The sequence below is a fragment of the Oryctolagus cuniculus genome, chromosome 12 (genome assembly GCF_964237555.1).
Source record: "Oryctolagus cuniculus chromosome 12, mOryCun1.1, whole genome shotgun sequence".
In the NCBI taxonomy this organism is placed as follows: domain Eukaryota; kingdom Metazoa; phylum Chordata; class Mammalia; order Lagomorpha; family Leporidae; genus Oryctolagus; species Oryctolagus cuniculus.
The window spans coordinates 426,994-448,416 of record NC_091443.1 but is presented as its reverse complement, the minus strand read 5'-3'; the positions used below and the strand labels follow the sequence as shown (position 1 = coordinate 448,416).

The window sequence follows — 21,423 nt, the reverse complement described above, 5'->3', positions numbered from 1 at the left end:
AGCCCCACGGCCGGCGGCGGCACCCACTCACCACACTGGCTGATGTTCATGCGGAACAGCGGCAGCTGCGTGCCGTCGGCACCCACGCAGTACAGGTCCTGGCTGTTGAGCCGCGCCTCGCCCTGCTCCTGCCACAGCTGCATCCAGCGGATGTCACAGCTGCAGTTGAAGAAGTTCCGCTCCAGCCTCCTGTGGGCGGAGGGGAAGGGACCCTGAACCAAGAGGCCGCTCCCTCCAGGGCTGGGCGGCCCCGGCTGCCTGTTCTCCTCAGGGTTACGGGAGAGGAGCTGCAGATCGCAGAAGGAGCCCAAGGGGGCCTGTAAGTCCATGAACTCTTCAGCTCCAAAACTAACAAACCCAGTTAAAAACCAATCCTAAATCGGTATAAAGGGACATACGACACTTGGATAACTTAAATAGATAAATTAAATAAAAGACCCACCCACAGAACTCAGCTGGCAAAGAGATCTTTTCAAACGCAACAGCCATGGTCCACCTCTGTGGCTTCCTCTCTCCAAGAAGCCGGAGTGAAGGCCTGTGGAGCCCACACGCCCCCATCGCCTTCCTGCCCTCAGCCCTGCACCCTGGCCTGCCCCCTGCACCCTGGCCCTGCCCCCTGCAGCCACACTGACCCCCACGGCCACCCAGCCACGCCCCTGCAGCCACACTGACCCCACTTCCAATCCAGCTCTCTGCTATGGCCTGGGAAAGCACCCGCGTAGGAGACCTGGAAGAAGCTCCTGGCTCCTGGCTTCAGATCGGCACAGCTCTGGGTGTTGCAGCCACTTGGAGAGTGAACCAAGTGAACCAAGACCTCTCTCTCTGTCTCTCCCTCTCACTGTCTATAACTCTACCTCTCAAATAAATAAATAAAATCATTTTTAAAAGATTTTTTTAATTTGTTTAGCTGTACCCCAAAGATCCTGTGAGGTCAGAGACACTGCCTATTTTGCCCATTTTGTCCTTTAACTGAGCCCAGCACACAACCGTTGCTGAATGAAAGAGAAAGAAAGGAGAGAGCTTCTCCCTGGGGCGTGGGTGGGTGGCTGTTTCCAGACACACTGGACGCCCACCCTGGGACCAGCTGGACTCCTTCAGAACTCACCACATCCCCACTAAGCACCTGTCGGTGTCCGCCGTGGGCTCGTGCTGTTCAGACAGATGAGACGGGCCCGCCCCAGGGCACCCCGCCTGGCGGGAGCTCTGCGGGGAGAGGCCTAGGCACCCTTTCTGCACTGAGGTCTCCTGGGAGTTGGAGCAAGTCAGCTCCCTCCCAACGGGGCTACTGGGCAGGACGCACAGCCAGGAGCAGTCCAATCGCACAAAGCGACCGGCACCCAGCAAGTCCAGTCCTTGATCACGGGGAGTGCACTTCCCTCAGGACTTGCAGGGTGAGTCCAGCGGCACCGAGGGCGGGGCTGAGACCCAGGGTTTTGACAACTGGCGATTCCAAAGCAGGTGAGCATGCCTTAGCTTTCAGGGAATGAGGACCTGAGGAGAGGAACTGGCGCTTTGTAGCCTGGCCCTCCGTGGGGAACTGGCAGTGGGGCTGGTATGGAAAGGAGACCCGCAGCGCCACACAGAAGAGTGTGGCACCAGGCACCGAGTGGGGGTGGCGAGGGCAGCGGGAATCAAGGGCAGCAAGCACGGGCCTCACTGGGAGCGGAAGACACGGGACACTAGGAACAGGGACGGCAGGCATTGGCCTGGGGCAGCCAAGAAACAGGGCGGCGGAGGGAGAGGGCAGAGGAGGGGATGACAGAGGAGGCAGGAGAAGGGTCGGGCACAGGCAGGAAGGGGTGTGGTGGCCCCCTCAGGAGGGGGTGCAGGAGAAGGGTGCAGGAAGGGGTGTGGTGGCCCCCTCAGGAAGGAGTGCAGGAGAGGGGCACTGCACCTCTGTGGACGCGGGCAGCGGAGCCTCCAGCCAGAGCTCCAGGGACAGCTGCCGCACGGCCCCCACCTCCAGTCACAACGGGGTGGCAGCCGCCAAGGACCAGCACAAGCCAACACCAGTCCTTGCCCACGATGGCCACGCGGGGCCCTGGGGCCCTCAGCAGTAACCCGGCCCCACCCAGGCAGGTCACAGGCACTCGGCAGAGCAGCCACGGCCATGACTGGAGTGGGGAGCGCGGATCCCCCTCCCACTGCTGCTGACTGCTCCTCTCCCTGCCCCACCCCCAACACACACACCTAGAGCAGCCCTGGGGCCACGCAGGGGAAATGGGCGGGGCCTCATCAGCAAGAGCAGCCCTTCTGTCACAGGGCCAAGGACACCCAAAGGGGCCAAACACAGCACAGGAGACAGGGCTGTCGGCCACAGGGACCCAGGTAGACACTGGAGTGACACAGCCACAAGCCACGGGTGCCAGGAGCCACCAGGAGCCGAGAGGCAGGAAGAGTCCTTCCCGGAGCCTCCAGAGGGAGCTCAGCCCTGCCAGCACCACTGCTGGTACCACTGCCAGTACCACTGTTGGCTCCACTGCCAGCACCACTGCTGGTACCACTGCTGGCTCCACCGCCGGTACCACTGCTGGCTCCACCGCCGGTACCACTGCTGGTACCACTGCTGGCTCCACCGCCGGTACCACTGCCGGTACCACTGCTGGCTCCACCGCCGGTACCACTGCCGGCTCCACTGCCGGCTCCACTGCTGGTACCACTGCTGGTACCACTGCCGGCTCCACTGCTGGTACCACTGCTGGTACCACTGCCGGCTCCACTGCCAGCACCACTGCCAGCACCACTGCCGGCACCACTGTCAGTACTGTTGGCTCCACTGCCGGCTCCACTGCCAGTACCACTGTCGGCTCCACTGCCGGCACCACTGCCAGTACCACTGCCGGCTCCACTGCTGGTACCACTGCCGGCACCACTGCCAGTACCACTGCTGGCACCACTGCTGGCACCACTGTCAGCTCCACTGCCGGCACCACTGTTGGTACCACTGCCGGCACCACTGCCAGCTCCACTATCGGTACCACTGCCGGCTCCACTGCCGGCTCCACTGCCGGTACCGCTGTCGGCTCCACTGCCGGCTCCACTGCTGGCACGGGGGTTCAGAATTCTGGGGAGAAGACCTGCATGCTGCCTTAGGCCTCCAAGTTCGTGGAGGCTTAAGGCAGAGCCTGGGCACGAGCAACGAGCCAGGGGATCTCCAGGCTCTGTTTTCACATTTCTCGTCCCCAGGCTGGATAAGGTCGTGACAATACAGGGCTGCAGCTTTATGAATTAAAAGCAGCTACAAAGAAGCCAGAAGTAGTGTGGCAGTAGTGCTGTTGGCACGGCTGCGTGGCGACTTCTCTCAGAGCTCTCAAGGTGGTCACGGCCCAGATGGGCAGAAGCCAAGAGCCGGCCCAACCCCATCCCTGCCGCTGGGTCCATGCATCACCACGTCAATTAGGCCTGCAGATCACGCCAGAAGGAATTATGGTGCTGCCTTAAGAAAACGAACTTCCGATCCACCTTCATCCCAGCTGCGCGTGTGAGCAGGGCGCCCCAGATGTGCCTGGGCCGCTGGCTGTGGGGTACCGCTTCCTGCCTCCTGGCACACCGCCTCGCCCTGGCATGCACTCGGAACCCATGCTTCTTTTCTTCCCGTAACAGGCTTTCCAACGCTTGCTCTGGCTTTCAGAAAGGCAGCTCCAGTCTTCTGCCAGGAAGGAGGCACCATTCTGGTCTCACATAACCAGAAACTGCCAAGCCGAATCCCTCCACCCCTGGCCACCGCGGCACAGCAAGGCCCGGGACTGCCTGGCATCACTGGGCGAGGGGAGTAGCACCTGGACAGGGAGGCTGCAGCTGGGTGCTCGGCTGGCAACAGCCCCAGAGCTGCCCTCCCGAGGCAGAGAAGCTGATGGCAGGGCCGTGGTGACGGGGGCAGCTGGTCCGTGTCCACTCCCCTGAGCGCGGCTACTGGAAGGGACACTGGGCACGCCGAGCGGCACCCAGTGCAGCGGGAACAGCAGACCCGGTGGCTGTGACCCAGACTTGCCGCCTTTCTTGCCACGCGATCTGGACGGTTCCACATGGCCGAACCTTAAAGCCCTCATTTGTAAACCCGGCCACAAGGCCCCTCCGTCATGGGTTCTTTCAGGGACAAGGCAGGCCACGTATGCAGCAGGTGCTCACTACGTGCTTTTTCTTCTCCTTGGACCCCACTGGGAAGGCAGCAGACACTCGGCCCCAAGAAGGAGCTCCGATGATGTCAGGCCTTGCTCAGGGTCCTCCAGCGAACACAGCAGAGACCCCTGTGGCGACAGAACAGCTTCCCTCTGTCCCCGCAGCTCACATGGGGCCCCACACTTCTGCCGTGACCTTGTGCTGCCGCCACAGTGCCGTGCGCTCGCCGCTCCAGGGACAGGACCCCTTCTCCGTGGGTCCAGCCCATGCACAGGCCAGCCCAGGCCCAGGTCAAGGGCACCAGGTGGACTAATCAGGAGGCTGGACAAGAGGCTGCCCGCCCTGTGCTCTCCAGACGAGCTGCTCGGGTCTTCATCACAGCCTCAGCCGAGAGCCAACGTCGGCCCTGCGTCCACTCTCACGTCCAGCTCTTCCTCAGAGAGCAGACCCAGGCGGAGCGGCGGCGCTCACAGTCTCCTGACCCTCCGGGGAGGCTCCTCCTACTCAGCCACAGGGACAGAGGCGCTCAGAGGCCGACTCGGGAGCCACACCCCCTTCCTCCGTATCTCACGTCCGCTCATGGGCTCTGGCCCAGGCAGAGCGACGCAGGACCCCGTGATCCTCTGGAGAAACCTGGACTGCTCAGAACTCACACCCGCGGACGCCTGCTCCGCAGCTCACGCCACAGGTCACGGGGCAGCACCCACGGACCCCACCTCCAAGCACGTCTCAGAGAGGGCACTCAGTGCTTGCTCAGCGTGTCCCCCGGCCTCTCCCGGTGGAGGGGGGACCCACAGGGAGAGCCCGGGCCCCCGCATCTCAGGCAGCTGAGAAGCAACGGCAAGCAGCCACCTTCTGGGCGACTGCTGAATAGACGCCCGGGTCGCAGACGGCTGGCGTGGTGGTCCCAGCTTCGGGTCCACACTGCGCTTGTGAACGGGCGGTCCTGATGCCTTGCTCTGGGTCAAGCCGAGCAGCAGGCACAACACAACGCTGCCCGGCGGGAGCCGCGCGCTCACCTCCCGGGCTGGTGCAGCAACCCACCTCGGGGACGCCTGTGACAGTCTGCCGCGCTCGGGGCACGTTCTCCCTGTCACTAAAATCAGGAGCACTCGTCCGTGTGCACCTGACTCCACGCTGTCTGCGCCCGGGAACCCTGACCACCGCACCTGACGCCCACTCACAGCGGCATTTCCAGAAGTCCCCCAACCCCACCCCTGGAACGGCCTCTGAAGCCACCAGGCTCCTAGGCCGGGGAGGGTAAGGCCAGCACCCCAGCTCGTCCCAGGGCGGGGGCGCCGGGGTGCGGGGTGTCGCGTTGTGCTCCCCGGCCGGCTGGGTCTGCAGGGAAGGTGGTGCTGACTTAGCACGTGTCCAGGTCTTGCAGTGCTGACTCAGCACACGCCCAGGCAGAGCGCAGGTCATGGCTTCCTGGTTGACAGCGAAGCCAGGTGTCTTCTGTGAGTCTGAGTCTGGTCACCAAACCAAAGGGAACACTGGCCCCTAAGCCACCCAGGCCTCGGCCTTTTCCAACTGATTCCCTGGCAATTCCCCGGCAGAAGCAGCCAGCCGCCTGCACGGCCGGGGTCCCGGGGTCCCGGCCTGGGTTACCCTTTCCAGGAGTGGTCACGGGTTTTCGTCGGCCAGCACTTGCAGTATTTGTACAGGATGAGTGGCCGGGGCTCGGGAGGACTGACTGGTCCTGGAACAAGGCACGGCCAAGCAGCCCACACGGAGATGGGATAAACACCCGGCCTCCCCAGAACACCACACCCGGGCCGAGCAGCTGACCGGAGGGCAGGCAGTCCGAGTCTGCAGCGCTGGCCCCACCAGCGCCATGATGCCTTCCTGTGAGATAAGTCAGGCCACGCGGGGGAAAGCACATCTGGCCACCTCCACAGCCCTGTGCCGCTAGTGTTGTTATAAATATCGGTGCCACCATTACTCGTCACCTAGAGATCACAGACTAAGTCCCCGTGAGGAACCAGCTCCTGACCTCTGAAATCCACTGCGTCCAGAAAGAGCACCGGAAACCAAGCAGCAGGGCGCTCATTCCCGCTGAACATGGCGCCGCCCCAGCCCCACTGTGCGCCCCTGCCTGCAGGTGGCTCCGCTGCTCGGCGCTTCTCTCCCCACCCCACCCCGTCCCACCACCAGCACCACTGAGCCACCTGCTCAGTCTTCCAAACACAACTTACAGTTCCCGGAGACTCAGCGTCTGGAAGAGCTGCCAGGAGAGGGTGGTGAGCCGGTTACTTGACAGGTTTCTGCAAGATGGACAGACAAAGGGTTAAAGGCCAGAGTTGGCATCTCGCGCGCTGGGCAGTGGGCTCAGCCTGCAGCCCAGCTTCAATGTCTTTTTCTCCTTCGCCCTCCTCTGTCGATGGCTGGGGACACAAGTGAGGTCTGCAGAGGACCTTGAACCCCGTCTCCTCCCCACACACAAGTCTGAGGAGCCCGCAGGAAGCTGCCCTCCTCCGGATGGACACGGCGCTCACAGCTCCCACACCAGTCACCTGCGGCCGCTTCCAGTCCCTCTCCCCACAGGGCCATCAGCACGGCGACGCCAGCCCTTCACACACCCGTCTGCTCTTCCCATAATGATATTTAATTGCTCTCATTAGGACATACTGGGGACAGCAGCAGCCATTAGTCTTCCGCGTGGAAGAGGCAACGCGCCCACAGCTCTTTGCCAGCCCTTCAAGGCGGCCGCTGACACTGAAGGGCCCCGGGAGCGGCGCACTTGCCTGCGGGTGAGGGGGGATGGCGGTGGGGGACGGCGGTGCCACCCCGCTAGGGCGCTATCACACACGGTGCGCGGCTGTGTCTGCTACACAGAGCTGTTTACTCACGCAGCATACACGCGCCCTATATTTAGACAGCTCCCACAACGAGAATTTATCGAGAGCCAAATATAGGCCACGCTGAGGAACGAGGAGGTGGACCCAGGAGGGAAGAGGAGGTCCCTCCGGAACCTCACAGTCAAACTACAAAGGTATAAACTCACAGAAGAGCGGACACACGGTGCTGCGAGACCTGACACGGGAGGGCAAGGCCACGGCCGACGGTGCTCAGACAGGGCTCCCAGACCCCAGGCCGGAGGAGTTGAGGACAGGGGAGGGGGCTTCCGAGCCATGGAAAGGGGTAGGGGACAGTGCCAGGAGCAAGGCAGAGAGGGCTTCAGGCCAGCTCCAGCCTGCTGGCTGGGGAGAACCCCAGGTTTCATCCTGAAGGGCAGCGGAAAGCCTGGGTGGTGTCCACTGAGGAGGCCACTTTCGGACTGGAAGGGCGCAGGCCCGTCAGGCAGCCTCTCACCCCCGCACAGACGGGAGGCAGCAGGTAGGTGGGCGCAGAGCATTCCAGGCAGAGGGCAGAAGAGGTCGTCAAGCAGGCACATCCAAGGCGGGTGCCGGGCCGCCAGAGCCTCCCAGGAGACACGCAGGAAGGGAGGGCAGGGGTGGAGGCTGCCTGGGGCAAGAGGAGCTGCTGAGGGACCCCACCGAGCAGGAGGGGCAGGGAGGGTCAAGAGCAGCCTGGCACACACAGAACCCGAGCTGCCCATGAGCCCTGCAGAGCCTGAGATCCACGCTGGGCCTGGAACTAGGGGAGGAGCTGAGGCTGGGTCGGTCACATGGGTGGAGCTTGCCCAGGTCAGAACAGGGCAGATCTTTGGATACAGGAAGATCCTTGGATACAGGAAGATCCTTGGATACAGGAAGATCCTTGGATACGGGATCTGCCCTTCCCACTCAACGCGCACCTCGGGTGAGCTCAGGGCTCTGTGGTCTGACTGCCAAGGTCCCCAGATACCCGTGACGGCTCACAGCGGCCCCCTGCTCAGGGGCTCAGGGACTGGCATGGAAGAGAAAGGGGCATCAGGTAGGGGTCTCCCTGGACCCAGCATGTCCTCCACCTGTACTCTCCAGGCAGGCCCCAGGCCCCAGCCAGCCCTTCTCTGCAGAGCTGAGAGCTCCGCTGTGACCACAGATTCAAACTGGGAGGCGCCATGATTCCACGTCCACCAGGGCATCTTGCAGAGCTATGGGCATGATCCGGCCTCTCCAGAGGCCCTGAACAAAGCCCCAGCGGAGAGAGAGCAACACCCAGCCCAGCAGACGTCGGCTGCCAGAGGCCCCCGGCCCACCCAGCCTTGGGGAACACACCCAGAGAGACACAGAAGCTGCTGGCGGGGACCAGGCGGCCAGGAGCCTGGAGCCTCACTCCCTCTCCGAGGAGGGGCAGGCAGGGGCTGGCAGGAGCTCTGGGAGCCGGCAGCTGGGAGTGGCCGCCAGCAAAGTTCTCTCACAAAGGTCGGCTTTGCTACTTTGGGCAGAAATGTCAGGAGAAAATTGGATTCTGAAAGAAAGAAAGAAAATAACAGGCATTCTGGGCAAATAAAGAAAGAAATAGCATCATCTCTCCTTAGCACACGTCAGAGCAGGGTGGGGTTGGACACCCAGGGCGGGCAGCAGGGCTCCTACTCCCAGGGGTACATGGGCTTTACCACCCCCACTTTCCCCATCCTCCAACCCCACCTGGAGAACGGTGCCCTGGATCCCTCCGATGGACGGTGGTGCATATCCATGCAGCAATGCAGTGTGCACAACCGGTGCAGCTGCACACAGCACCCACCAGACACAGAAGTACCCTGCCCAGGGACGCACACAGAAAACACGCAGGCTACGCCCTGGCCACCTGACCTCACAGGCGTTCATTAACTCTCACGGTGCAGGGAAAGTTGGGGCAGAGGCCTTCACCACGATGGACCACTCACCCAGGGTCACTGCCCCGATGGTCCCTCTAGCTGGCACCTCACCTGGGTTCCTGTCAACTCCATGCACAAGCGGCCTACCCTGCCTGGCTGGCACCTTTCATTAAGAACCATCCTGCCTCTGCCCCCGGCAGCCCCCACATTACAGACCTGGGACCGCCAACCCTGACTTTCTCCGGTCAGTGGCCAGTGTCCCAGCCACGGTGAGCAAGATTTTCGGAGATGCTGCATGAAATACGTTCCCCAAGTCAAGCTCTGAGATGCCACCTCCTCTCTGTCCTTGGAGACCTCAAATGCAGCCAATAATTCTGTGCTGCACTACTGGCTCCCTTCATAACCTGACTAGATCCCTCACAGCCTGAATGGATCCCTCACAGGATGACTGACTCTCTCACAGCCTGACTGGATCTCTCACAGGATGACTGGGTCCTTTACAGCCTGACTAGATCTCTCACAGCCTGACTGGATCCCTCACAGAGTGAGTGGGTCCCTCACAGCCTGACTAGGTCCCTCACAGGGTGGCTGGGACTCTCACAGGATGACTGGATCTCTCATACCCTGACTGGACCCCTCACACAGCCTGAGTGGATCCCTCACAGGGTGACTGTATTCCTCACAACATGACTGGATCCCTCACAGGGTGACTGGATCTCTCACAGCATGACTGTATTCCTCACAGCATGACTGGCTCTCTCACAGGGTGACTGGGCCCCTCACAGTGTGACTGGATAACTCACAGGATGATTGGATCTCTCACATCCTGATTGGGTCCCTCACACTCCGACTGGGTCCCTCACAGAGTGAGTGGGTCCCTCACAGCCTGACTGGCTCTCTCACAGGGTGACTGGATCCCTCACAGCATGACTGGATCTCTCACAGTGTGACTGGGTCCCTCACAGGATGACTGGGTCCCCCACAGCCTGACTGGGTTCCTCACAGGATGACTGGGTCCCTCACTGGATGACTGGCTCTCTCACAGGTGACTGGGTCTCTCACAGAGTGACTGGATCTCTCACAGGGTGACTGGATCCCTCATAGCCTGACTGGATCTCTCACAGGATGACGGGTCCCTCATAGGGTGACTGGGACTCTCACAGGATGACTGGATCTCTCACAGCCTGACTGGATCCCTCAGTCTGACTGGATCCCTCACAGGATGACTGGATCTCTCACAGCTGATTGGATCCCTCACAGCCTGACTGGGTTCCTCACAATAGGACTGCATCCCTCACTGTGTGACTGGATGACTCACAGCATGACTGTGTGAGTCCCCTATAGCCTGACTGGCTCCCTCATTCCAAACTGGTCCCTCACACCCAGGTGTCTCCCTCACAGCAGAACTGGGTCCAGAGGTAACAAATGGTGACAATGAAGCCATCAGGTTCTGGGGGCACCAGGAGCCAGACACACTTGGCCAAACGCTGACCCTGATCAGCAACAGGGCCAAGAAGGTGCTCCTGCACATACCCTCTGTAAACCCCTCCCTCTGGCCGGTGGATGCCTCACGTGGTGAGAAGTCCCATGACCTTGCTGCAGGATGGGCCCAACCACAGCAGGAATGGGATCCACCCTTTTGTGGGGAACCCCACTGACCTCCAACCAGGTCATCAGGATGGATACCAAGAGAAACCAACCAGATGAGTTCTACGGCCCTAATCAAGTTGATAACAGAAGGGGACACTCAGTCCCAGGTACGGGTGATCTAAGGTAGAAGCAGAGGCAGGCCCAGGGGCAGGTGCATCTTAGGACCCATGACAGCACAGGTCTGGGGGTGGCAGGTGCCCTCACTCCTGTGCAATCATGGCCACACCACCCATCCCCATACCTGCCAACATCATGGGCCCCTTGGTGGCTCATGCTCACCCCACTCCAGTTGTTGTCTCCATTGAGCCTCTCACTTGAGTTTTATCTGTGGCTGCTGGGGGCTGAGCTATGGCCCCAGAAATCATATGCTGACGCCCTAACTCCCTGGGTGGCTGTATTGGAGATAGGGTCCTTGGAGAAGTAATTAAGGTTAAGAGAAGTCACCAGTGGGCGCTGACCCAGTAAGACAGCTGTCCTATAAGGAGAGGAGACAAAGACACTCACAGAGGGACTGCCAGGCAAGGGCATGGCGAGAAGACAGCACCCCTGAGCAAAGAGGCCTCAGGAGGGGCCAGCCCTGTCCACACCTTGGGCTCAGACTCCCGGCCCCCAGGACGGGGAGAAATCATCTCTCACTCCAACTTCCCCAGCTGCGGTGCTTGCCCCAGTCACCCAGGCACACCAGTGCACCTGCTCTTAGCTCCATTTACCCAGAGGCCTTGTCAGCCAAGCTGGTTGCCTCCCTGTGGAACCCAGAAGCCTCTGATTAATAGAATTTGTCCCCTTCACCCTGTCCCCGCCCAGAAGCTCTGAGAGCAAGGCCTCGCCCCGTGTCCACACCCAGGTGCATTCCCATCGCCCCGCCAGTGGTCACCGAGAGAGAAAACAGAGCAAGGCGCAGCCTCGGCTTGCACGCCAACAACGAACACGTCTGCTGAACTCCTCCCACCCGTGCTTGCCGCAGGCCCTCTGAGCACACTGGGCCTGAAGCGTCCCCCACAGGCGGCAGCAAGGAAGAGGCAGCTCCTCCAGCCCTGGAGGCCCCCAGGGCCGTGGCCAGCAAGCTGTGATCCTCCACACGAAAATCACATTTCTGTCACCCACAAATGCAACATTCTGAAAGGCCCATTTCTCCCTTCCTTATACCCCAACACCTTCTCAGCCCTCCCTCCGTCTGTCGGTCCATCTGTTTGTACTCCCTTTGATTCAGGTCACCATGGTAAAACGCCACACACTTGGTGGCCTAGGAACAGAACCCATTTCTCCTAATTCTGTGAACAGTTGGGATGAGCCAGACCCAGGAACCCCGGGGCAGTGCCTGATGGTGGCCACCTTCTCCTTCTGCCTCAGGTGGGAAACTTGGACATGGGACGCTGGGGGACTCCAGGAGCCAGACCCAGGAACCCCAGGGCAGTGCCTGATGGTGGCCACCTTCTCCTTCTGCCTCAGGTGGGAAACTTGAACATGGGACGCTTGCACCCAGGAAGCCCCAGGAGCCAACCCTGAAACCCCAGTGCTTGCGACACAGGCCAAGGGGCCACTGTCCAGCATTCCTCTTGAGGTCAAGAAACGTTTTTCTACATCATGGGTGTATTTGTTATTTCCTCAGCTAATTTCTGTAAAGGGGGGTGGGGTGAAATCCATTTGTGCATTTTTATTTGGTTAAATTGCACTGGATGGCTCGTTAGTGAACTCTGACGACGCCAAATGCTCTCTCTAATCAGATCTCAGCGACCTCACTGCTGCCTCGCCTGAGATCCGGAGACTGGAGGCGGATGGTTCCAGAAGGCCCTGTGCTGGGCTTCCCAGAGACTGTTTCAGGTTTTCACCACTGCACAGGGCCACACAAGGCCTCCAAGTCACTCTGGCTCACACCAGATCTCAAGTGTGCCTGGCACCATCATTGGCAACATGGGGGTCATTTTAGGAAATTAACCAAGAGCGAAGTGCCAGAGCCCATGAGCTCTCTCAGAGCCAGAGGGCATCCCCATGCGGGCAGTGGCCAGGCTTGGAGTGGAGCCCACTGCCCAGGGGCCCAGCCATGGTAGGGACCTGCTGGTGCGGCTAACCCAGGAAGACAGCTGTCCTATAAGGAGAGGAGACAAAGACACTCACAGATGGACTGCCAGGTGAGGGCATGGCGAGAAGACAGCATCCCCTGAGCAAAGAGGCCTCAGGAGGGGCCAGCCCTGTCCACACCTTGGGCTCAGACTCCCGGCCCCCAGGACGGGGCGAAATCGTCTCTTGCTCCATCTGCCCCCGCTGCGGTGCTTGCCCCAGTCGCCCAGGCACACCAGTGCACCTGCTCTTAGCTCCATTTACCCAGAGGCCTCGTCAGCCAAGCTGGTTACCCGCTGTGGAACCCAGAAGCCTCTGATTAATAGAATTTGTCCCCTTCACCCTGTCCCCGCCCAGAAGCTCTGAGAGCAAGGCCTTGCCCCGTGTCCACACCCAGGTGCATCCCCATCGCCCCCGCCAGTGGTCACCGAGAGAGAAAACAGAACAAGGCGCAGCCTCGGCTTGCACGCCAACAACGAACACGTCTGCTGACGCCCAGCCATACTCACAAGCAGTCGTGAGGCGGAGCCATTGCAGGAAAGTCACAGAGCCCAGCAGGCGCTGACTCCAGGCAGGAGGCCCCCAGGCTGGAGAGAGCTGCCTGTGGGCTGCCATGACGGTGAGGCCAGGCACCGCCCCCAGAGCACGCCTAACATCTCGGGAACTGTGAGCAGAGCTGCTGTGGGCCTCCTCACAGGGGATGAGACTGGGCCAGCACTGGGCACATGCCCGCCTCGGGGAACGGCTGCAGGAAGGAGCACAGGCCAGTGCACGTCTGGGTGGGGGATGCTTTGGGGAAGGGCCCCCAACTCCAGGTCCCTGAGCCACCTGGAGCCCTTGTGAAAAGCAGAGCCTAAGCCCCAACTTGGAGCTGCTAAGTCCACAGGCCTGGGCAGGAGTTAGTTTGCATATAGTGAGTCTGCAGGCCTGGCAGGGGTTGCTGTGCACACAGTGAGTCCGCAGGCCTGGCAGAGGCTAGTTTGCACACAGTGAGTCCTCGGGCCTAGGATGGAGTTAGTTTGCACACAGTGAGTCCACAGGCTGGGGGAGGGGCTGGTTTACACACAGTGAGTCCATAGGCCGGGGGAGGGGCTGGTTTGCACACAGTGAGTCCACAGGCCGGGGGAGGGGCTGGTTTGCACACAGTGAGTCCACAGCCCTGGCAGGGGCTGGTCTGCACTTCCACCCAGGGTCCCAGGTGATGCAGATGTTGCCGGCTTGGGGCCCACACTTGGGGAGCTGCTGACCGAGTGAGATCTGGGTCCCCACGGCTGCGTTTGGCTCCAGTCAACTCCTCGTGTGCTGTTAAGTGGGGAAACAGACACAGGGAAGCATGGGAAGGGCATGGCCCACGTGTGGGGACCCTGTCAAGAGCCGGGCAATCCTGTTCAAATCCCCCAGCCGAGAACCTGAGAGCAGGCAGGGCTCCTGACGGGGTGAGCCCAGGCATCAGGAAAGGTGCCTCCGGCTGGAAATGGACCAGATGAGCAGGTGAGGCCCTGCTGCCTGAGCACCTGCTGGTCGGCTGGAAGCCTCTCTACTCCCACACTCACAAACATGTGCACACATACATACACACACGCGTAAGCTCAAAGTGCACACATGGACACGCACACATGCATAAGCTCATACAAAGTGCATACATGAACATACACATGTGCATAAGATCATACACTCGAGGGCACACATTAACATAGACACATGCATACTCAGAGTGTACATATTAACATACACACATACATATGCACATACACTCACATCCATAGCTCATAGGAAGTTCACACATCCACATACACACACTCACATACATGCATAAGCTCACACACTCAGTGCACACATGAACATACACACATATGCACTCACACAAGTCCATACTCTCTCAGACATATGCACACACAAACATGCACCTACACAGGCTCACATACACACTCACAGACATACAAGGTCTCATCCTCAACCTCACATATGTACACAATGCACATACTTATACATGTATACATGTCACATACACAGAGACATAAACACATACTCCCATATGCACACATACATGTGCACACACAAGCCCATACAGGCTCACACACTCACATACAGAGACATACATATACATCCATACACACAAAGACACACATGCAGACACGGACACACACAGGCCCACACCCATTCATGTATGCATGGGCATATGTTTACTCATGCACAAGACCCCACACACCTGTGCACACACCCACATAGACAAACGCAGACACATATGCAGGGGGTCCTCTGGCACTGGGGCGGGGGTCCACTGCCCAGCTTCAGGGAAACCCCTCCCCACAGAACCCTCCAGGGAAGAGGCCTCTGTGACCTCCAAGCCTGGTGGCCTGGAGGAGGATGAAAGCAAGCAGGAGAGCGGGGGCAGGGAGCACCCAGCCCACGGGACCGGGCGGGCGCTGAGCAGGGACACCGGCCTGATGCGGCTTTCAGCGGGGAGAGAAGAGACAGACAGAAGGCGACAGGCAGGTCAGAGCCACACAGCGGGCACGGCTGAACCGACAGAGAGGCCATAGAAGCCGGGTGGAGGAGACCTCAGCCCTGAGCCTGAGGAAGCAGCCCAGAGGCCGCAGCTCCCAGGCCCTCTCTGGAGCTCTGCCCATGGCTGCCTGGGGCCTTGGTGCCCTCCCTGCCCAGGCCAGACCCTTCCGGCAGGCCCAGGAGTGGCCAGAGCTCAGCTATGACACGAGGAGCACTACGGAGCCACCGCAGGAGGAAAGGGAAGCTGCCCCGACCCCGTGATGCAGAGCCCTCCTGGCTGCCCCTGCCGCCCTGGGAGGCCGTGGACCAGCACCTCAGCAGCACTGGGACTTGTGCTCACCCTCAGCGCCAGCTCCAGACACTCAGGGCAGGCCCAGCCCCCGAGGGGCGCTGATGTGGCTCATCTGTGGGGACACAGGCAGAGAGCAGAGATGGGGACACGGGCGCCCAGCGCTGACCGCTGCCCCAGGAGAGGTGTCTGACTGGCCTCAGCTTCATCGTCCTACCGCTGAGGTCATCCCAGCCTCTGCCTACAGAGCCTGGGGACGGGGGCGACTGAGCCCTGACCTTGGGGGGCCACAGGCTCCCCCACCACGTGAGGAGCTGCAAACGTGGAGTGACAATAGCACCAACACCCACATGCCCGGGCCAGGCCAGCTCTGGTGAAGGGCTCTGCCCACGGGGGTTCACCCCACACCCCATGAGGAGGGTGCCGCCGCCCCTGCTGCCACAACCCCCATTCTCCCAGCTCTGCAGGGGAGACCACGGCACGAGGTGCCTGTGGGACTTGCCCCAGGCCAGAGCTACCGTGAGGGGGCCCTGGGCCCTGCCACCTGCCAGCAGCAGTGGTGCTTGGGCCGTCCCCAGTGCTCCCCAGGACAGCTGCCTGCCACTGCCGGACACCAGGACTCTGCCACTGCCCAGGAGAACTTGGAAGTCCTTCCCGACCCCCAGCTCTGTGATCCTGGTCTCTGAAAGGGGGCAGTCAGCTTCCATTGTGTCCTGGGACCTGCAGGGTCCATGTGGGAGCCGAGGAGGATGGAGACCCACTGGCCGGCACCGAGGCCCACAAGGAAGGCACAGACAGCCAGGCACTGCCTCCGGCCACAGAGCAGGCACCAGGCAGGGAGGGTCTGCCAGTGCCATCACAACTGTGCAGGGGCTGGGTGTGGCAGGGCCACAGCTCTCTGGCCCACACAAGCGGCTTTCCACGCCCCCTTGACCCTCAGGCCACAGCCTCCTCCACTTGCATCGGCACTGGACAGAAGCAGATGGCTCAGCTCCACAAACACGCACTCCTGCAGTGGCCTGGCGGCCGTGGGGCCAGGGACTCTGGAACAGACCCTGGCCCAGTCGGGCCTCCCCTCACCAGTGCACCACACACACAGGGACACAAGGTTCCCGGTGCCTCAGCTCCCCAGCCCCCTCCTGGACAGGACCCTCACAGCTCCCCTCCGCCACAGCAGTGCTGCGAATCAAGAGACGCACGCACGGGGCACCCCCGGGGCCGTCACGCACAGTTGTGCTGCAGCCGGGACTCACCGACCAGACGGTGCCCCAGGAGGGGCCGCGCCGACATCTCCAAAGGCCGGGAAGGAAACGGCCACACAGAGGGAGACGTGGCAGGAGCAACAGAACACTCCACAGACGACGCTAAACAGCTTCCAATTAATTAACTGATTACACGATAGAACAGAAGGGGATTCGAAAGCGTGCTGTTGACCTTTCAGAGTAATTAATATCACCAGGACAGCAAACCCATCCGAGGGAAATAACGAGGAACACTGAACGCTGCACTCACAGCCCTGGACGCAGAGGCAGATGGGCCTGGCGGAGCGGGGACTCCAGGCCCCTCCCCGCGACTGACTCCACCTGTCCCTCTACCCCTGTGTCCAGAGTGCGGGGGAGCAGGGAGGCCCTAGCATGCCAGCAACTGCCGCCCTGGCCTCCCCGGGACGTCGGGTGGCTGACAACAGCGGCAGGCACGAGGCGGTGTTCGGCCTGGTGGTCCAGACGCCTGCATCCCACATTACAGCCCCGGGGACCAACACCCAGCTCTGCCTCCACCTCCAGCTTCCTGCTAATGCACACCCTGGGAGGCAGCAGGTAACGCTGTAAGCATCAAGAGACCCGGATGGACTTCCAGGCTCCAGGCTTCAGCCCGGCCCAGCCCGGCCCTGGCTAGTGAGGTCATGAGAGGAGTGAGTTAGCAGACAGGGTCTGGCTCGCCCGCTCGCTCGCTCTCTCTCCCTTTCAAATAAATCTTATTTAAAATATGTATAAAATATTAAAATGGAATATTTATAAAATATATATCCGGCTTCCCACTGGATGGAGGCGTCTTAGTCCACCCGCAGCCTTTCTCGCCACGCGCACCCTGACACCTAGGAATCCACTCAGCCCGCGCAGCCGCTCAGGGGCCTTCAGCAGCCCGAGCCTGAGGTCCCGTGGCTGTCAGCTGATGAGGGGCCAAACCTGCGCCCTGTGGAAAGCTCCAAGGACACGAGGTCAGCTCTCACTGATGGCCGTGATGGGATCCTGCACAGGCCGGGTAAAACTGCTGGACATGGATCAGCTCTCACTGATGGCCGTGACCTGGGATCCTGCACAGCCCGGGTAAAACTGCTGGACATGGGTCAGCTCTCACTGATGGCCGTGACCTGGGATCCTGCACAGCCCAGGTAAAACTGCTGGACATGAGGTCAGCTCTCGCTGATGGCCGTGATGGGATCCTGCACAGCCCAGGTAAAACTGCTGGACATGGGTCAGCTCTCACTGATGGCCGTGATGGGATCCTGCACAGCCCAGGTAAAACTGCTGGACATGGGTCAGCTCTCACTGATGGCCGTGACCTGGGATCCTGCACAGCCCAGGTAAAACTGCTGGACACGAAGTCAGCTCTCACTGATGGCCGTGATGGGATCCTGCACAGCCCAGGTAAAACTGCTGGACATGAGGTCAGCTCTCGCTGATGGCCGTGATGGGATCCTGCACAGCCCAGGTAAAACTGCTGGACATGGGTCAGCTCTCACTGATGGCCGTGATGGGATCCTGCACAGCCCAGGTAAAACTGCTGGACATGGGTCAGCTCTCACTGATGGCCGTGACCTGGGATCCTGCACAGCCCAGGTAAAACTGCTGGACATGGGTCAGCTCTCACTGATGGCCGTGATGGGATCCTGCACAGCCCAGGTAAAACTGCTGGACATGGGTCAGCTCTCGCTGATGGCCGTGATGGGATCCTGCACAGCCCAGGTAAAACTGCTGGACATGGGTCAGCTCTCACTGATGGCCGTGATGGGATCCTGCACAGCCCGGGTAAAACTGCTGGACATGAGGTCAGCTCTCACTGATGGCCGTGATGGGATCCTGCACAGCCCAGGTAAAACTGCTGGACATGGGTCAGCTCTCACTGATGGCCGTGATGGGATCCTGCACAGCCCAGGTAAAACTGCTGGACGTGGGTCAGCTCTCACTGATGGCCGTGACCTGGGATCCTGCACAGCCCGGGTAAAACTGTTGGACGTGAGGTCAGCTCTCACTGATGGCCGTGGTGGGATCCTGCACAGGCCAGGTAAAACTGCTGGACGTGAGGTCAGCTCTCGCTGATGGCCGTGATGGGATCCTGCACAGCCCAGGTAAAACTGCTGGACATGGGTCAGCTCTCACTGATGGCCGTGATGGGATCCTGCACAGCCCAGGTAAAACTGCTGGACACGAAGTCAGCTCTCACTGATGGCCGTGACCTGGGATCCTGCACAGCCTGGGTAAAACTGCTGGACACGAAGTCAGCTCTCACTGATGGCCGTGACCTGGGATCCTGCACAGGCCGGGTAAAACTGCTGGACACGAAGTCAGCTCTCACTGATGGCCGTGATGGGATCCTGCACAGCCCAGGTAAAACTGCTGGACATGAGGTCAGCTCTCACTGATGGCCGTGACCTGGGATCCTGCATAGCCCAGGTAAAACTGCTGGACATGAGGTCAGCTCTCACTGATGGCCGTGACCTGGGATCCTGTGCAGGCCGGGTAAAACTGCTGCCTGTAGCCCATCTGGCCGGTTCCCTTTCCCTCCCAAAAGGTCCCAGTGGGACAACAGACAAATGACACCATCATTCCAGCTCCTGAGTCCCCACCGTGTGCCCCTCCCTGTCTTGGGCACTGCTTTGCAACCCTGACTCAACAGGTAAGAAATGCTTCACACAAACAGAGCAGCCATGTGCACATGCCATCCCGCCACGCACCTGAAATACGGCCTGCACAGCCGGGACACTCACACCTCACCCACACTGGGACACACTCACCACACCCACAACAGGACACACAACCTCACCCACGCTGGGACACACACACAGGACACACAACCTCACCCACGCTGGGACACACACACCTCACCCACGACAGGACACGCTCACCTCACCCACGACGGGACACTCACCTCACCCACAATGGGACACACACACACCTCAGCCACACAGGACACACAACCTCACCCACGCTGGGACACGCACACCTCACCCATGCTGGGACACGCTCACCTCACCCACGGCCTGTACACACTGGGACATGCTCACCTCACCCACACTGGGACACAGTGATCTCACCCATAGCCTGAACACACTGGGACACGCTCACCTCACCCATGGCCTGTACACACCGGGACACGCTCACCTCACCCACACTGGGGCATGCTGACCTCACCCACGGCCTGTACACGCTGGACACACTGACCTCACCCACCCTTGGCCTGTACATGCTGGGACACACTGGGACACGCACACCTCACCCACTCTGGGACACGCTGACCTCACCCACGACGGGACACACACCTCACCCACACTGGGACACACACACCTCACCCACACTGGGACACACTCACCTCACCCACACTGGGACACTCACCTCACCCACGGCCTGTACACGCTGGGACATGCTCACCTCACCCATGGCCTGTACATGCTGGGACACACTGGGACACGCTGACCTCACCCATGGCCTGTACACGCTGGAACACACTGAGCACTGGGAGTACCCAGAGACCAACACCACCCTGCCGTGCACACACTGTTTCCTGTGGAAACGTGTCTGGTCTGAGCACCACTGGATCTTCCCCCATGGTCTTGATTCAGTGCTGGCCCTCTGCGACAGTGGCCTCAGCCCCACGCCCACAACGTGGCAGCTGGCCCAGAGCAGGGACCCTGGCCCAAGAGGACCCCTAGGGCTGATGACCCAGGAGACCCGGCTCCACCCTGTCTCCCCCCTCATCCACCATCTCACCTGTCTTCCCCAGGACACCCCCCCACCCAGGTGAACCCCAGATGCCAGAGTCCAGGATCTGAGTGCTCTCCTTCCCTGCACAGCCCACGTGCCCACCAATTCCCCCGGTCACTCCTCTTCCCCGGACGCCTGACTGCCAGGAGCAGCCGGCCCTCTCCTCCCCGCCCACTACACTCCCGGCCCCACCTCTGCGTCCCCTCCAGGCCAGCTGAACACATCCCTTTGCTCCTTTCAATCACATTTCTCTGCTCCCTCTGCCGTGGGTCTCACGACTCGGGGCTTTAATTTATTCACCCAACCATGACATCAGCCACAGCCTTCTGTATTCTGTGCCACACTCCGTCCATGGTTCGGCCTCTGCCACCCAACTCGAACACGTTTGGGAAGGGCGGCACCTGCTGCTGCTCCCCGTGGCCGCTCTCCTGCGGAGGCCCAGCCCTATGCAGGGCACCCTGCACAAGGCAGAGCCAAGACGGAACTCTGCTGGGACACAGAACGCTCAGAACCCGGGCGTGGCTCCAGGGAGCCTGGAGGGGCTGTCCCGGCTTCCCCGGCTGAGGGCCCTCCGTCTGCAGGGTGCTACAGGGCCTGCTGCTGCTCCGCGGTTGCTGGCACAAACGTTCACGCCTGCTCACCACTGCCGCGAGACAGAAGCAGGCAGGTAAACCTCACAGCGCGGTGTGCCTCTGGCCAGTCTCACACTGGACCTGATGCTCTCGCTAGCAACATCTATGCTGACCTCCACCTGATCCACACCTTGGACCCCGGACGTACGAGCTAACAGTGAACTAACGCACAAAGTCCGTGCCTGCTCTGGGACTTCTCCATACTGACTGACAATGACCATGTGAGTGAACTAAAGAAAACTGGGCCAGAAAAATGATTTTCTGAGAGGCTGAGGTAGCGAGGAACGGTTACTGAGTGCCTGCTAGGACTGATGGTGGCGTGCTGCAGACACCAGCCCTGGGACCTGCCCAGGACGCCCATGCCCCATGTTGTCGAGAGGAGTTCTTGTCTGACGAAGAACCCACAGCCTGGAGGTCGAGGAGATGCTCAGTCAGGGGCTGAGGGCCGGCGCTGTGGTGCAGTGGGCTAAGCCTCTGCCT

General features: G+C 60.7%; 1 protein-coding gene across 7 annotated transcripts in view; it reads right to left on the bottom strand.

Moving 5' to 3' along the window:
• NTRK3 (neurotrophic receptor tyrosine kinase 3) overlaps positions 1 to 21,423 on the bottom strand; it is a 265,470-nt gene that overhangs the window by 183,015 nt on the left and 61,032 nt on the right. For all 7 annotated transcript variants that reach the window (XM_070053298.1, XM_070053297.1, XM_070053296.1 and 4 more), the window contains exons 5-6: positions 6,318 to 6,386; positions 32 to 189 (exon numbers count right to left, since the gene is read on the bottom strand). In XM_070053298.1, coding sequence (XP_069909399.1) covers positions 32 to 189; positions 6,318 to 6,386 — 227 coding nt within the window. The remainder of the gene's footprint in view (positions 1 to 31; positions 190 to 6,317; positions 6,387 to 21,423) is intronic.